The sequence below is a fragment of the Phoca vitulina genome, unplaced genomic scaffold (assembly GCF_004348235.1).
Source record: "Phoca vitulina isolate PV1807 unplaced genomic scaffold, GSC_HSeal_1.0 scaffold33, whole genome shotgun sequence".
Classification (NCBI taxonomy): Eukaryota; Metazoa; Chordata; class Mammalia; order Carnivora; family Phocidae; genus Phoca; species Phoca vitulina.
The window spans coordinates 16555103-16565831 of record NW_022589736.1 but is presented as its reverse complement, the minus strand read 5'-3'; the positions used below and the strand labels follow the sequence as shown (position 1 = coordinate 16565831).

The 10729-nt window shown below is 47.6% G+C and overlaps 1 protein-coding gene across 1 annotated transcript in view; it reads left to right on the top strand.

Moving 5' to 3' along the window:
* The first annotated feature begins 9404 nt into the window (after window positions 1-9404).
* FAM171A1 (family with sequence similarity 171 member A1) overlaps window positions 9405-10729 on the top strand; it is a 124671-nt gene continuing 123346 nt past the window's right edge. Inside the window, exon 1 of the mRNA XM_032426094.1 lies at window positions 9405-9617. Coding sequence (XP_032281985.1) covers window positions 9521-9617 — 97 coding nt within the window. The 5' untranslated portion in view covers window positions 9405-9520. The remainder of the gene's footprint in view (window positions 9618-10729) is intronic.

The following is a 10729-nucleotide window of genomic DNA, read 5'->3' as shown; positions in this document are numbered from 1 at the left end:
TGCAGTGGAGTAAAGACAGCTGCTAATGGGAGCCAGGCTCTGTCCTTTCTCTCATTGGATCCACACCCTAGGAGAGGTGCTGCTATTCTCATCCCTATTCTACAAAGGAGCAAACTAAGGCAAGAAATGATGAGCTAACCCACCCAGGGCTACACCACTGGGGTCCAAGCCCAGTCAGCTTGGAGTCAGCGCTCAGGCATTTAACCACTATACTACCTGCCTGCACATATAGAGGGTTTATTAAGGAAGATACTGAAGTGCTTCCAAATAAGACTCACAGCTGATGAGTCATATTTTTGGTGAAATATTGATTTCAGAGCAGTTGAAGGGAAGGTCTCTAGGTTGTGGGATTTTTTTGTTCTGTTTGTTTGATGCTTTTGTAAGCTTAGGAATCTTACCTTTTATGCTACTATTGGATGCTTTTCCTCCCGGATTCCTAAGAGTCAAATGTCAGTATGTGCAGAGTGAGGATCTGGGCTCTTCTGTGTGGCTTGTCCCCCATTCCTTTCCTGCCTCCTGATTAAATTTCTCTAGGTTCCTGTTTTCCATCATCCCTTGCCACGACACACCATCCTTCTCAGGGGAATATACTCGGGATCACTACTCTTAGATCCACTAACACCCTCACCCAAGGTAAGGGTAGATTCTTGGGGTTGAGCAGATGGTATGGGGGGAACAATGCCTAAGTCCTGCAAAGTGGTGGCTCAAAAAATACGTATTGGAAACAAGAATACTTTTATTTAGACAAATATGTCACAATTATATAACACCTTTCCTTAAAAATAGGTGAAAGAATAATTTTTGAATCATAGGTGCAAAAAATCTAGTATTTCATGTAACAACTTACATTCTTCTGAATTATTTCCCACCAATCAAATCTACATATACCTGCCAGTAGGTAAGTCAATGGCATTGTTGAAAGTCAACTCTGAGCAAAGCATTGTTGGGATCTTGGGGGAGCCATTAAGATGCAGACAAGGAGGTTCCCTCCAAGAACTTGTACATTGGGAAGAAAAGATATTGCTGTGGAAAAGATATCACAGATTTTGAGGTATACTATTTTGAGTTTATTTTAAATGACTGAGTATGCCTTCTTTTGAGGAGAAGATTCTGGAGAATTATTGCACACATAAACCTTTCCCCTAAATACTGATGTCACAACTCAAGAATAGTGTACTTTCAGAGGTCAAAAGTTTACATAAACATTTCAGAAAGCCATGCCAGATGTTGCAGTTTTGACTGTTGCAGACAGACTGCATGCACTTTGGACAATGTGGACCCAACTCAATTTAGAATCTGGCTATACATCTTTTTTATACATAGTCTAACTTACATGTATAAAGCAACTGTTTCCAACGCATGGTCACATATAATAATAATATCTCCACAAAGTAGCTAATGAATGGGGTGAACCTGACCTGCCAGAGAGCGGGAGGGCTGTGGAGAGATCACAGCAGAGGTAGGACTTGAACCTCACTGCGGAGGTGTGAACTTGGTGGGCAAATGTCCCGCATGAGAAGGCTCAAGTTCAGCTCAGGGTCTGGGATTTGAAGTGGGATCTCTAAACAGTAGTCAGAAAGGGAAGTTCAGAAAAGTGGGAGAGGGTGAGACTAGAGAGGGTTTTGAGTTACCTTCTTAAATTTTGGGCTCGTGGCAAGGATTCAGTAAACACTTGCTAATTCATGAGTCAATCCAATGTAGCAGAGTTATATTTAGACTAATCGGAAGGAATTATTTCTTCAAGGTAAGACATGATTTTTCACTTTGGTCAGTAATTATTGAGCACCTACTTTGTGCCAGACATTTTTTTCTAGATGCCAGGAATATGGCAGCTAGCTAGACAAAAACCTTGTTCTCATGGAGCTTAGATTTTAGTAAGAGGAGGGTAACAGCCAGTAAGCTGAATAACTACATTAATATAAAGATCATGTTAGATAGTGATAGGCAATAACTTGAGAGAAGAGGGATACTTTGGATAGTGTGATCAGACGATCTCTGAGGAGGTAATATGACTAAGCTGGTGCTTCAAAGGAGCATCAAACACAGAATTGTTTCTACACATTAGAGTCCACAGGGTGCCTTTCCTTCTCTGTGAGGTTCTGTCCAGCCAAACCTTCAATGCCAGTCCTAGAGATAACTTTCCTTGGACCTTCCTCCCCTCTGCAAAGGTAGCCTGTCTTACCCAGCCTCGCTGGGTGACCTTAGCCTGGCCTCTCAACCTGCTATAAATTTCCCCTTTCTTATTTGTGACACAGATATTTCTGTTCCCATCCACTGAGCCTTTACTGATGAAGCCTGTAACCTATCTTTCAGACCGTGGTTATTCAAGCTTTAAATGTATTACCTCTTTATTTCCAAATCAGTAGAAGACCCATAGTTCCCAAGTGTACTTGTCAGGGTTCTCCAAAAAATAGGAGCAACAAGAGATGTGTAGATATAGAGACATGTATTATGAGGGACTGGCTCACACAATTATGGAGGCTGAGAAGTCCCACAGTCTGCCATCTGCAAGCTGGTGATCCCGGAAAGCTGGTGGTATAGTTCCTGTCCAAACCTGAAGGCCCAAGAATCAGGAGTGCAATGTCTGAGGACAGAAGATGAACGTCCCAGCTCAGAGAGCAAATTCACCCTTCCTCTACTTGTCTGTTCTATTCCAGCCCTCGAAGGATTCAGTGGTGCCTGCCCACCCTGGGGAAGGCCATCTGCTTTACTCAGTTCAGCAGTTCAATGGTGCTAATCTTTTAGGAGACACCTTCACAGACACACCCAGAAGTAATGTTTATCAGTGTTCCCTGAACAGGAACTGTATGGAAAAGGACCTCCAGCCGAAGGAGCCACAAAACCAAAGAAAAAGGCTGACGAATCCAGCTTGACAAGAAATGGCTTAATTAAGGGGACTTACAGACAGAAGCCTGTCTTAGGTAGCCACAGATGAGTGGATCTCAGCGACCCCACCAACCCCCCTCCCTTTTTTTTAAGATTTTATTTATTTGAGAGAGAGAGAGCAAGCCTGAGCAGGAGGGGCAGAGGGGGAGGGAGAAGCAGACTCCCCGCTGAGCAGGGAGCACAATGTGGGGCTCATTCCCAGGACCCTGAGCCTAAGGCATACGCTTAACCTGAGCCACCAGGTGCCCCAACCCCACACACCTTTAAGACCTGCCTTTGTAGCCCTAGGGGCTGGGAGTACCTACTGAGGGCCCACCTAAGAGGAGAATGTTTAATAGGTGTGTGTCATTGTCATATCTCCAGGGCAGTTCAAGATGTTATGCCCCAAGAGTGTGCTTAAACAAAATGAAAGAATTAAGAATTTGGGGGTGCGGGGTGCAGTGCTGTGCTCAAGAAGGTTTCAGGTCTCAGGATGGTCCTCCTGGCAGATTTGTCCAAGATGGCATCACACAACCTGGGCATCCCTTAGCCCCATCAGGTCGACATGTAAAATTAAACCATCACACTCCCCACATAGAGAACCTCTCTCTGTCTACCCCCTTACTCTCAGGAATAAATATTCCTTTAGCAAAAGTATAAATAGGGTTCAGGGATATTTAGAGTGGAAATATTTGCCCTGCATTCATACCCATTACTGGGCAGAGGGGTTAACAACCAGAACTTGTAACACTGAGTGAGAAATGCCACTGACTTAAAATAGACATTTGAGACACAGAATCCATTTTTGAAACCGAGGACTCATATTTGGACATAAAACCAGAACTTTGAAGGATTATGGAGGAATAAGTTGTTTTCCCTCCTCCTCCCTTTTTAAAGAAAACCATTGGTTTTCACCCAGGATTTCCCAAATAGAAAAGTTGGGAGTTTAAGCTGATTTTTATGTTCTTTTTTTTTTTTTTTTGGAGGTTTTTTTTGTTTACTTTCTGAAGATTTCAAAAGAATCTAACTAAACTACAAAATATTTACTAAAATTTTCATGAGACTTTAAAATATATACCAGGGGAAAATATAAAATACATTACAAATATAATACAATGTCATAAACAAAAAATATATATTTTTTTGTCCACAAAAGCCTCTGTCTCTTTAGAGGGTGATCATAGAACACAAGCAGCCAAAGGCACGTCTGGTTAAGACTCATCAGGGAATCAGCGTAGCCAGGACGCAGGGGTACAAGAGCGCCTAGCTCTGGGGGTCCCAAACAGACCAGGGTCAGCCACTCACTGCTGACAAACATCCAAAGGCAGAGAGACTAGTAGTGGTGAAAGGAGAAAGGAATTTATTTCAGTGAGGCCGACACCAGGAAGACCGCAGACCAGCAACTCAAAAGAGTGTCTCCAAAGTGTCGAAGATACTTCTAGGTTTATATAAGGAAAATGTGGGGCAAAGCTGGGTGGGCACCTGCGGTTGGGCAGTGAAGGTCAAATCAAGGTCTTGGAGTCAATCACAGCAGGGTCTTGCTGGCTCAGGGCAGTCCTTATTGAGGGGTTTCAGTTCCCATCAGGGGATGCTTTGCCGGCAGGGTCTTCCCCTGAGCCTAGAGACAAGCTGGAAAGAAGAACCCAACTAGAAAGTTTGAGGTCAAAATGGAGGTAGGCCAAGTACAGCCGTTCCAACCCTTCCATTCTGTACAGAGAATGATCTATCTCCTAAGGCCGTATGCTTTCAAAGTCAACACATCTAAGCCTGTTGTATTATTTGCCCAGACAAATCCCCTCGTTGCCCCCATACCTACAGTCACAGGGCCTGTAAGAAAGGGAACTGTTGGAGGGAGAAACCCTTTGTTTATTAATTGACCAGGACTAGGGCATTATGAGAAATGTACCAGCAGCAGGTAGCTTTGGATCAAAACTTCAAAATTAAACAGGGAAATGAAGAGGATGGGAAAGGAAAGGAATAGTGTCCCTCACAGTGTTGACCTGAAAACTGACCCACCGGAGGGGAATTTAGGACCTCGAGCACAGAGACACTTTCCTCCCTATTTGAGGTACAGAATGAGCCCCAAAACAAGAATCAATTAGTGCTAATTATCTTCTCCATTTTCTCCATTATCTTCCCGTCTTTTCCCAAACTCTTTTTCTCTAAAAAAAAATTTTTTTTTTCATTTTCTGCCTTCCTTGATGTCCCTTCTAAGTCTGTGAAGGCAGATCAGTAGTCAGAGATACACGTCTTCCAGGGAGAACGTGGAAGCTCACTTTCCTAGTCTCCTTGAGCTCTCCTTGTCTCTGACAGTATTTCAATGGGCCAGCAAAGGCTTGAACTGGAAACTTCCCCTTGCTCTAATGGAACGAGCTCATCAAAACAGAACTTTCAAACTAAAATGTATCGCTGAGCAACTGGATTCTCAGCCGCCAGCCTCTGAATATTCTTTCCAACAGTCAAGCCCTATTGATATGTCCTGGCCTCCTTTGGTCACAGTGGGGCATGCAAAGTGAAACAGGGCTACAGGGGATCTGAAATTCACTCTTGTAGGCTATGGTACCTTTGCAACCTGTCACAGGAAGCTGACATCAGACAGGCATTCACTGAATTAGATCTTTAATAAGAAACCTCTCCTGGCTGAGAACCTGAATGAGAGAAAGGAGATCGTAGGGGGGAAAAAGATATCTAAAAGAAAGATCTTGTTGGAAAGTCACACGGATTGATAACATGAGTGCTAAGCCACAAAAAGAGGGCCAAGTGGGAGTGTGGGGGTGTCAGTCAGTCATTTTTCCGCCTTTTTCTTTTTCAAATGGAGGGCAAGTGGGTTCTGAAAAAAAATGCTGAGACCTTGCAATTTCCACCCATGGCTACATTTTATCCAACTTTAATAAAAGCATCAGCAAGCAGAAGTAGGAATGTCCATGACACACTTCCTGATCTGTACAAACCTCGTAATCAGTGTTGTTCACAAGCAGCTTCTTACTCAGGGCGGATGTGAAGAGGGGGGGCGGCAGGAGGAGAAAGGGGAGAAGGTAGGACAATGCCTCTTGAAGCAAACTCAGACAATTAAAATTCCACCGCATGGGCACCAATGTCAGGAAAGATTTCAATTGAATAAATCATCTTGGGCTAAGAAACCTTGACACAGAGCCTCTGAAATCAAGGTCTCTGGAAAATTCAGACAGGAAAAGTTCTGTATATAGCATCACTGCTTTTGGCAGAGGACTGGAAAATTGAAATCAAATGCTGCAGTCAGGCAACTTCTAAGCAATTTCAAATAAGTACAGTCATAATTCATCTTTAGTCAAACAATGTGAGATTTTAATAAGAGCAACAGGAAAAGTTCTAGAAGGAAAGAACACTTCTAATTTCCATTGTTCTGCAAACACTCCCTCTCAAGCAGTGATTTTTTTTCCCCACAGTTACTAAGTGGGAATCTGATTATTAGAAAATGAGGAAAGGTAAACCATATTCTTTTATTCCAGTAGAGAAAAAGTGTGCTTATTTAACTCTTACATAATTCTGGGCAGATGATATGTAAGTGTGCTTATTTATGTGATTTAGCAGAATTTGTGCTTCTTAGCCTCCCACCCATGTAACTGAAAGCATGCAAGTAATGGGGGAATGTGCTTGGGGGTCGCAGTTCTCTTTTTGGGTTTGAGACAGGCTTGCAGGGTACACTGTGCAAAATAACTTCTTTGTGTTTCACAAAATGGATTAGGGGTGGTGTTTCGGAAACTATTTATTCAAGCCTCCATTGTTAAGGTACATAAACTTCTAAAGTGCTATGTCATCCACAGAAATCGTCTTACACAATAATACCAACCATTACACCTGAGCATCCAGTCATGAATGTGACCCAACTTGACTTGACTAACCATTTAATGTTTACTAAGACTTCTCCCATTCTTAAAAATTCTAGTCTATACTAGGATCACAAACACCAGTGTTTTAAGGGAATAATAAAGCTTAGGAAAAAAATGGTATAGTACAGGTTTGTTTTAACTTTTAACTTTGGGATAATTATAACTCACAAGAAAATATAAAAATATTACAGACAGGTCCAGTTACACCCTGCACCCAGCCCCCCTCCCCCAGCAACCCGATTGTAACATTTTATATAACTATATTACATTACCAAACCAGGAGATTGACACTGGCACCATATTATTCACTGGATACTATTAACTAGATTCAGACATTACTGGGATTAGAACAGTTTTTAAAAACTATTTGGACACAGCAAGAGGTTAACTTGAATCATTTGCATGAAACTCATTCTTGGAGGTAACATTTTTTTTTGTTAATTTTTTTAAAATATTTTATTTATTTATTTGACAGAAAGACAGTAAGAGAGGGAACACAAGTAGGGAGAGTGGGAGAGGGAGAAGCAGGCCTCCCGCCGAGCAGGGAACCCGATGTGGGGCTCGATCCCAGGACCCTGGGATCATGACCTGAGCCGAAGGCAGACACCTAAGGACTGAGCCACCCAGGCACCCCTGGAGGTAACATTCTTACAGGGAATTTGAGTTTGCTGTCATCAGAGCTGGATACTTTGAGCAAATTATTTGTCACTGAGCTTCAGTTTGTTCATCTATAATTTGGGAATCCTAATACTACCCAAGTAAGTTGTTATGAGTGAGAGTGGCATATATGAGGAATGCCCCCTCACCCAAATAATTGTTTTCTTCATTCCTTCATGAGACTTCAGCTCCCACGATTTTTTAGGAGTCCCAGGTGATCTAATAATCAGCATGGTTAATGTGCTTTGTTTGTTTTTGGCTCAGCCTGGTCCTCTTTCTTAGAGCCAACATCCCCAACATCCCTGACCAGGGCACATCCTCAAGATATTTGAAGTGGAAAGTTTCGACTGTAGGATGGGGCTTAATGCTACATCTCTTAGAAGGCAGCCCACTACCCGGAAAGTGACCTAAAAACTTCAAGACTGCCCTCTTCCATGGAGCCATGTTCTACCCAGCAATCTAGCTGGCTTGGACTCTGGGCTCCTGCAGGCTGGTGACTCAGCTGGAGTTGAGGACTGAGCTGAACTGTCATTCCATTCGCTTCCCTGCTCTGGCTCTGAGGTGGACCCTGGAACAGCCCTAAGGCTTTGACTCTGGGAGTCAGAAGGAGGAGGGATCAGGCAGTCCTTAATTGTGGGTTTTCCTTCTGCCTTCTGACTACCTGCCACCCTGTGCAGGTGCACAATTTGCACTAATTGTAGCATTGGTCCTGAGGGTGACAATAAAACCCATATGGGCTCCTCCACCTCCTGGTTTTTATTGTGTCTCACAATGATTTGTCTATCATAAGCCAACTGGGCAAGTGCCATCCTTCATTCTCTTTTTGGTACACTGCCTGCCCTGCCTTAATGCCCAATTAATAAAATTACAGAAATAACCCTCCTCTGGCCGATTTCTAGAGGCAGCACTGGGCAGTGAGACTGGTGTGGATCTCCTTAGTGCCTGGGTGCCACACAGAGGTCCGAAGATCACTGCAGTGCTGGTTGGGAGATGGGGTGGACAGAGTCAGGGGGACATGAAGGTTGTATGGAGGAAGGCATACAAACAGGAGCCATTTGAAGGAGGGAAATTGGGGTGGGGGTGGGGTGGGTGTACCTAGGCTTAAAGGAAGCCTGAGGATTTTGTGACGAGCTTTAACCTTAGAGCCAGACTGATTATTTCATTTCAGCCTTGGCTTTGCCACTGACCAGCTATGTGCTTTGGACAAATTCTTAACCCTCCTTAGCCTCTATTTTCTCATCTGTAAATGAGGGATAACACTACCTATCTCTTGGTTCATATGTTGTGAAGACAAAAGTAAAAAAAAAAAAAGTACCTAGGCCCTCAATATATGTAAAAGTAATTTCTTCCCCACCCTAACCTGCTAGAAATAGCCAAGCACAATTCTACGGAGAGCCGTTCATCTGTCTTCACTTAGGCACAGAGGGCCTACTACATTTTATACAGGCATAGGGATTCTGTTTCTGCTGACCTTTAACATTGGATGTCAAGTCAATCTTGGGGAACATAGGCAGACTGGGACCTGAGTAGCTGCAGGTGGCGTTATACCGAGGAAACTGAGGCAGGCCACATCCTGAGGACCCTCAGTTAACAGGTGCGAAGGCCTCAGCCCAGAAAAGCAGGTGTTTCTTTTTTTCTCCAAAGTAGCGGGGGAACAGGGTGGGGGGTTGGGTGCTGGGGCTGTCTTGGCGCCAAAGGTCGCGCTTGCGGTCCTTGGGGAGGTTCGAGGGCGCGCAGGCGGAGGTGAGGGGGCGTCGCTGCGAGGGCGGGAGCGGGGCTCGTGGGCGCGCGGCCCCCTCCGCGCGCGGCGCCGCGGCCGCCAGGTGGCACCACGGCGGGGCCTGGGCGCCGCCGGCGGGCGGGGCGGGAGGCACGAAGGGGTTAAAGAGTTGGCGGAACCGCCACAGCGGCTCTTCGGGGAAACCCACCGGGGTGCGCGGAGGAGGGAGCGGCCGTGGGCTGCGGAGCCCGGCGCCGCGCCGGGCGGGGGCGCGGCCAATCGGGCGGCGGGCCCGGCGCGCGCGGAGCCAGGCGACATGGAGGGAGGCGCGGCGCCCGGCCGCCCCTGACGCGCCGCTCCGTCCCGGTGGTCGGTGAGCCCGAGCCGCCCGGGGCCCTGCGGCGCGGAGATGAGCAGGTCCGCGGCGCTCTTCTTCTGCCTGCTGGGCTGCAACGTCTGGAAGGCGGTGACCAAGACGCTGCGGGAGCCCGGCGCCGGAGCCCAAGGTCGGTGCGCGGTGGCGGGGCCCGGGAGGCGCGAGGGCCGGCGGCCGGTGGGCTTTTGTGTCGGCCACGGGCCTGCCGCAGTGGTGGCGGCGGGCGGGGAGGCTCTCGGGCCGCATTGTGTCGGCGGGCTGCCGGAGCCCCAGCCGCAGCCTCTGCCGCCGGGCCTGCAGCCCCCGCGCCGCGCTCCCGAGGGGGCGGCACCGCCGGGGGGACGCCGAGGCGTCCGGGGCAGAGGCTCCTGCGGGGTCCGAGGCCGAGGCCCGAGGGGGTGCGGGTGGCACCAGCTGTTGCTGCTTCGGGGGGCTCGTCTGCGTGCCTCCCAAGCTCCTTTCCTTTATGCCGTGACACGGGCACGAGGCTCCATCTTCTCCTTCGCCCCGGCGAGAGGGGCTGCCCCGGGGTCGCCGCCGCCCGCTCCACCCTCGGGGCTTGGGTCCTGGAAGCCCGAGTGCGGGGGCTGAATTCGGCCCTTTTGTTGTGGCGGTTGAGGGGGTCGCCGCCGCCTCTGGGGTGCCCTCGGCGCCCTGGGACCCGAGGTCCGTGGCCGCTGCCTGCCACCAGCCTGCCGCAGTTTGGGAAAGTTTCGGGGTCTTCTCCCCCTCCCTGTCCAACGTCTTTTCCAGGCCTTAAGGGATTTGCTCAGCGCCCCAGGAATCATCCCCAAAAGGGGAGACAGAATTAGAACTGGGAGGCCATACTCACTTAAAAAAATCATTTCTAGGTCTTTATGTTGCCCGCTCATGCCTTTTGTCTAATCTTTGGCCTCTGCAAATCTGCTTTCCAGACCTGGGAGTAATGTGGCCGTCTCTGAGAATGGCCACAAGCCTGTCTTTTGTTTTCAAAATAAGAATTTATCTGGGGGGTACCCCGAAGCTTCCTTTGCACGCGTGTGTGGGGACAAAATTGAGTGCGTCTGTGTTGCCTGCCTTTTCAAAAGGGTGAGTGAGGCCGTGGCAGATGAGCATCTGCATCCGCCCTGGACACCACTGCTGGGCCTTCCTCGGCCTCTCTGGGCTCCCGAGAGAGTTTCTCTGCAGCACGGTAGACCCACACCCCCCCACCCCGGACTCCTTGCCCGTGTCATCTCCTGGCAGAAAGGTGTGAGTCTTGTA